At 44.5% G+C, this 7,091-nt stretch overlaps 1 protein-coding gene across 1 annotated transcript in view; it reads left to right on the plus strand.

The window, feature by feature from the left end:
- The window catches only part of LOC102301671 (epithelial cell adhesion molecule), a 21,559-nt gene that overhangs the window by 3,434 nt on the left and 11,034 nt on the right, over window positions 1-7,091 (plus strand). The window contains exon 3 of the mRNA XM_042226513.1: window positions 3,606-3,615. Coding sequence (XP_042082447.1) covers window positions 3,606-3,615 — 10 coding nt within the window. The remainder of the gene's footprint in view (window positions 1-3,605; window positions 3,616-7,091) is intronic.

Consider the following 7,091-nt stretch of genomic DNA (forward strand, 5'->3'; position numbering starts at 1 on the left):
TATAACTTACAAAAAGAAGCTCAAGTGGCTTCATTGTCATTTCAACCACTGAGACCATGGTGCTACATGTAACAGTAAATCAGCACAGGACTGCATAAAGTGCAAGTATGCAAAAATTAAAGAACTGTGCAACAGAACGATGCATACACTAGTCGGTGCAATAGAAACGTGCAACAATGACAGTGGGTTGTGCAAAAAGTAGCTGAGGTAATGAAATGAATGTACAAAGGTATGTGTGAGTCTGTGATTTCGGCTATGTTTATGGTTTGTGTTATGTGTGTTCCCACTAGAAAATAAAATTAACCATTCTCTCTCAGGCCCTCCAAATTATGGAGGCCTTTCTGCCCTCACCACACTCCCTGCCAGTGGCTGATGCCCTCAGGCGCGGATGTGTTCGGTGGTTCTGTGTCCGTGGCATGGGCGCTCATGAGTATTACCGGCTCACCGAAAACATGGCCGACGCCTGACTCGCTTGGGGCCCTTCTGGTGCCTGCAGCTCGGTTCACTCTGGCACAGCTGGCTGCGGCAGAGCCTGGGCACGCCATGCAAGTCCCCCTCTGCTTATGCCACAGCTGCTTGGTGACCCCTTGTCAGGGGCTCTCCTTTGCTCTTCCCAGAAGGGTGGCACGGATGCCCCTCTGGTGGTCCTCCTTGGGCTCTCACACTCTGGGGCCTCTGGATGTCTGGGGCCTGGATGTACTCCATGCATGCTTCATGCCCTGGGGGACGGGGCTATGGCCCCCCACACCGGCTAGCAGATCGTTACATGGAGAAACCTTTTGAATACAAGCGCGCTCATCCACGCAGGTGTGCACTGTTCATAGACACAAACCACACCTTTCTTGGCTGCTACCTCTGAGTGGTTTACGTTTGTTTTCTTGTACAGTGTCCTTGGGTGTTTTGAAAGGCGCTTTTAGATCAAATGTATTATTGTTATTAATATTATTATTTTTAAATTTGATACAAACTTTATTCTGCTGAAAAGAAATGCATAGTTCAGTTTGACCTAGATTTAATGGACATTTTCAGAAAAACAACAACAACAAATTTAAATTTAAGACATAGATATATATTTCTATAAGATGTAGTCTTGCTTGTTTTGTTTGATCAAATATTGTAATTAGCCGCCAGAGTTGAACCAAAAAGCTGTAGCTAGTTTTGTTGGCGAGTGGGGGTTGGGAAGGTTTGTTCCGCTGTGTTGGGACTCACAGCCAAAAGATTCACCCTTATATAATACTGCATCTTTTAAAAATAAAAAATTATGCTTCATGAAGTCACAGTACAGTAATGTTATTACGTATTTGAGTTCCCATTAATAACCTGCTAGTGTTGTGGTGTTTTTTTCCCCCTCTTTCTCTTTAGTTCCAACAACATGTGCCACTATGAAGTGGGCTATCTGCGACGGACCCCCATGTACATGTACTCTTCTGGTTGGTAATGGTGTTAAACAGCCCATAGACTGCACAGCATGTAAGTTTAGAAGTGATAAAGGGGCTCCTTCCTGTTTCATGTCCTCTGTTTGACACTCCAGCCTGCTCATGGTGTGCATTTTGTTCCCCCCCTCAGTGGTCCCCAAGTAGGGCTAGGCCATATTATACCATTCACGGTAATACCGGTAAAATGCTAACGATAAGAAAATGAAATATCGCGATAGAATATATGGGTAAAACGCGCATGCGCAGTGGCGAAATAGCACAGCGGCAACGAAGAACGAGAAGGGGGAAAGCGGATTGTTGAGTGAAACGGATGAACCAGAATTGATTTGTAAAAATGGTGCATCTTAACTGATTTGGTGTTTGTCCGTCAGATACACAACAAAGCACATTTTTTGTAGAACATGCAAGCGGGCCGTCGTTATTGCCGTATTTGTAGGACTAAGGCGCTCGTAAATCTGGGGATAATCTGGGTCCTAAACTCCGTCCTTTAAGGTCCCAAAGTCAAACGAACACTGCAGCATCACTGAGAGTTAAAAACTGTCTAAATTCTTTCATCTTTAATAAAACGATCAGCATTGCTGCTTTACCAGGTGTAACTATGAAGTTTAACTTCCAGGCATCCATGAAAACAAAATTTATTACATTTAACGGAGTTAGAAGTTAGCAGGAAGCTAGCGGAAGTTAGCTCGCTAGTTTCGCTAGTTACCTAAGCATGTTCTGACTGAGAGATTTCTGAAAAAATTCAAACGTACAGCTCTGCTATCACTTCCAACATAAATGAAGACAGGAAACTAAACAGCAGTGACGTTTGTAGGGTTACTGAAGTTGGGCTAGGTGCAGTGGCAGTCCTAGCCTGTTTGGCGCCCTGGGCGAACACTCCCTCTGGCGCCCCACACACACCTCCCCACACACACACCTCCACCCACACACCCCATCTATCCATCCATTCGCTTCCGCTTATCCTTTTCAGGGTCGCAGGGGGCGCTGGAGCCCATCCCAGCTGTCATAGGGCGAGGCAGGGCAGACACACCCACCCACACACATAAAACATATTATGGATTGTACATTAACATAAAACTGTTGTCGGAACCATACTGATTTTCACCAGAGAAACACACACACACACACACATATGAAGAGAGAGAGAGCGTATGCATACTATGCAAACGGCTACCAAACAGCCATCATAATTCGCCATGCAATGAGAACAGGACAAATCAAGAATTGACGATGACTAATTAATATTGTGCTGAACACAGGAGGTCTGTCAGCGGCTGGGTATCAGGAAGACCCGGACGACGCCACTGCACCCCAAAGCGATGGGTTGGTGGAACGCTTCAACCACACCCTGGCCACCCAGCTTGCTATCCTGACCTCCCGCCAGCAGCGTGACTGGGATCAACACCTTCCCCTGGTCCTAATGGCCTACCGTTCTGCAGTCCAGGAATCTACTAAGTGCACTCCAGCGGCCTTGATGTTCGGTCATGAGCTTCGTACCCCAGTGGACTTGGTGTTTGGATCCCCCCCCCGAGCAGGAAGTGTGCCCGGCTCCGAGAGGTGCATCAGTTGACCAGGCAGGCTCTCCGAGATGCAGGCTCCCGGCAGAAGCGAGCTTATGATACCCGCTGCAAGGGGGAAGGACTTTCGCCCGGTCAGCATGTGTGGGTCTACAGCCCGGAGAGGAAGAAAGGGCTTTCTCCCAAACTGATGAGCCAGTGGGTTGGACCCTGCACTGTTCTTGAGAGGCTGTCCGACGTGGTCTACAGGGTGCGGCTGGTCAAACGGAACAGGGTGGTCGTACTCCATCGCGATCGCCTGGCACCCTATCAGCCCTTGAGTCCATCCAGGGAGACGTCAGGGTCCCAGCTTCAACTGCAGGCCCCCAACCTGGCCTCGGAGGCAGCTGGGGGACCCACGGAACGTCCTCAACGAAGCCGTCGCCTTCCCCAACACCTCAGAGACTTTGCTATGGACATGCCGGTTGCTGGGGACAGCTAACCACTCAGGTGGGGGCTGTGTGGCGTGTTGGGGGAACAGCTAGTTCTCTCCCATCATGCCTTGGGACATGTGCTGCTGTTTAGATGTTCTTGTTTTATTGTTTATGGTTACGTTACTTTTAACTGTTATCTTGAATGTTGTGTTTACGCTGTGGTGCAGAGTCACTGACAGTTGTTGTTTTGTAGAGAGAGTGCTGTACCATGAGTGACTTCTGTTGTGCTGTTGTTGAACTTGAGGCACATTGTAGCACAAATAAGTGTTTTAATAAAGAGCTCCCCCTACCAGCTTGGGGTTGAATAACAAGCTCAATCTTTCTCTGTGAGCTTCTTTGTAAAGATTCCTCTGCATGCCACACTATCATAATAGGAAAAACAGCAATGTGACTTGAAGTGTAAATTATTTATTTCATTTTATGCAGGTTAAATGTCGCATCTGTTCTGCGGAGCTTTCTTACACAAACAAAAGCACCTCCTCAGTGTTTAGGCATTACAGAGCCAAACATGAAAATGAGGAGACAAACACACCGAGAATGAACACTGGTAGGCCTATATTGACACTGAACATCTTTATCATCATTTTTTTTAAATTAATATGTGTTTTATTATTTTCATCTAGGAAGACTGCTCTGGACCAGGCAGTCCTGAATTTTATTATAAAGGACTGCCAACCCCTTAGTATTGTGGAGAGTGAGTGTAACGTACTGGGGGAATAGGAAGACATCTTATCAGAACCTTATCCACCTGGCTTTACAGCTTTTGTGTACCCCAGCTTCATCTGTTCCTGTGAGTTTCCAAAGCTGGGGAAATGGTGAAAAAAAAAATAAATTAATTAAAAAAAAACAAAAAAAACAAAAAACGCAATAGACTGAATGCAAAAACATTGGATAAACCAATTTTTCTGAATAGAAATTTATAATAAACTGAGTCAAATGGGTAATATTACATTCACAATACTTTCATTTTAATTTTCACTTAATGTCATTCATAATATATTTTAAAGATGTCTACAATATTTGTAATATAGAAGATATAAAATGACTCCATGGAAAGTACAATACCTTACCGTGTATACAGTGTATATAAGTATGACTAGGTCATTGAATCAGTGTCTGTTGTGAGTCTCAAGTAAGTTGCCTGCAATGATATTTAAGGTCCAGCAGGTGTCAGTATGGAGCAAAACAGCAAAACTGTGCCGACACAGTTTGGGGAATGTGCTGAAACGCTTCACGAGGCCTCATCTACCCATCACTACTGGTGCGTCAACAACTCTGGAGTTCGTCGAACTGACAAGGGAGACCAGAACCTCCAGTGTGAGAAGCTCTATTGGTAATTCACACACAGTTTCTGTCCCTCCACACACAGGACTCAGTTCTGCTTCTATGGGCCACCTTTGTTTACTCTTTCCCACCCAGGCTTCTAGACTTCTGATGGACCAACATTTCTACACAATTAGGAATATATCGCCACCTGTTGCTTTGGCATGTTCCTGGCAGCGTTTTCCTTCGTTTTGGGCGTTTACGTGTGGATGGGATTTCTTTTAGAAGCAAAAACTCAAAAACTGTTTTCAAAAATGCCCGTGTACGTGTGGATGTAGCCTCAGCCCTCAGTCTCCCTCTGCTTGTTGTTGTCTCAAGTCTCTGCATTTGTTAGTTCTTTGTCTTTATTTTGTTTCCTTAGTGTTCATCTGCTTTGTTTTTAGTTCATTTTACCAACAATTAAAGCTGCTGCTTTAAAGTTTTTGTCTCGGAGTCCTACATTTGTTCCTTACTTGCCACATGACACGAGCTGCTGGAGTTCAAGCCAAGCATCAAAATGTGAAAAAAGTTTAATTTAATTGATTTGGAACCTGACATAGTTGTTAATGCCAGCCAGGTGAGTTTTTTGGAAACTGTTGATCTACTGGGATTTTGACACACAAACATCTTTTGGATGAACAGAAAATATTGGAAGTTCTTTGGGTGAAAATATCGATGTCAGAGGAAAATGGCCACACCGCTTTAGCGTGACACAAAGGCAACAGTAAGTCAAATAATCACTCATTACAAACAAGAGTTTCTCTGAATACATGTTGAAGCAGATGGGCTGCAGTAACAGACCACACCGGTGCTGCTCCTGTTAGGTGAGAACAGGAAACTGAGGCTACAGTTTGCATGTGCTCACCACAATTCTCTGGTTTGATGAGTCTCGATTTTTGTTGCAACAACCAGATCGAACGATCCAAATATAGCATGAAGAACTTGGAAGCCAGTTTCCATCTTCCCATATATCAACAGTTCAGGCTACCAGTGGTGGTGGTGTAATGGTGTGAGGGAAATCTTCTTGCCATGCACTCTTCTGGTCCGATTAGTCTTGAGTTCAGCTGCTGTCAGGTCAGACTTTACTGTAAACAACCATGAATCTGTTCTGCCTTTTATCAGTGGTTCAGACAGCTGCTGCTGGTTCAACATGCATTTTTCCTTGAGGTTACCTTGTCACAGTTTAGGCTCCTTAGTACCACCTGAACATTGTTTATACACCACAGCCTAACTGAGTCTTGTTCCTGACTATTCCCATCACTTTATGACAACAGCGTACTCATCTTCTCTGCCTTCTTACAGCAGGATAACGCACCATGTCACAAGGCTCAGATCATCTCAAACTGATTTCGTGAACATGAAAGCGAGTTCACAGCACTCCACTGGCCTCTACAGTCAGCAGATCTCAGTCCAATAGAGCACCTTTGGGAAGTAGTGAAACCAGAGACTCACATCATGGATGTGTGATGCTGTCATGTCAACATGTGCCAAAATCTGAGGAATGTCTAAACTGGTAAAAGGTGTGCTCTTTGACTGTTACTAAAAAAAAAAAGTCTACTTAAACAATTCTGTATAATAAAATATAAAAATCTTATGGGGGAACCAAAACTTATTCATGCAGCTTTTGGACACATTTCTAGAATCACTTAGTAGACAGAATAGATTTGGACCACAAATACCTGAACTACAGGTTTGGGGCCTCACACATTCATGTTATTAGTTACATCTGTGTCACTAACAACATAATCTTTGTGAGTGTCAAGGTTCATGACTCAGTCTGAATGAAAGTCAAAAGGGGGTTTATTTATAAAAGTGACACCAGGTGAGAAGATCAATACATAGTGCTGTTCTGGGGCAGGGCAGGGGGTGCAGAGCAAGGTCCAAACTCCTTTTCACACTGCCAGTGACTCACAATAATCCAAAAGAAACTCCAGCCCAAGCTGGACCCTTATCCACTCAGGGTTCACAAAGAAGGGAAGCGGTTCAGGGAAGTCCATACACAAGGGGAAGTCAACGTTAGCAAAGCGCATGAAGAAATCACTAGGTGAGCTGGGTTACACTGACACAGGTTAGCACGACAATCCAACAACAAGTCTTCTTCTTCTTCTTCTTCTTCTTGTACGTATTATTGGCGGTTGGCAAACAACTGCATGGTGCATTATCGCCATGGAGTGTGGACAGGAATCACGCTCAAAAAACAAACACAAAAAAACCCTTCATATCCTCCCAAACAACCTTCCTTCTCTCAAAAACTAAAACAAGGCCTGATAACATTTATCCCCCGACTCCTTCTGTAATAACCCAACAAGATCAAGTTTCATAGCAATGCTACTGAGATTTTGGGCCAATAGTCTCCTCTCCTT

This window comes from Haplochromis burtoni, unplaced genomic scaffold (genome assembly GCF_018398535.1).
Source record: "Haplochromis burtoni strain Fernald_Lab_line unplaced genomic scaffold, NCSU_Asbu1 Contig_215, whole genome shotgun sequence".
NCBI classification, from domain to species: Eukaryota; Metazoa; Chordata; class Actinopteri; order Cichliformes; family Cichlidae; genus Haplochromis; species Haplochromis burtoni.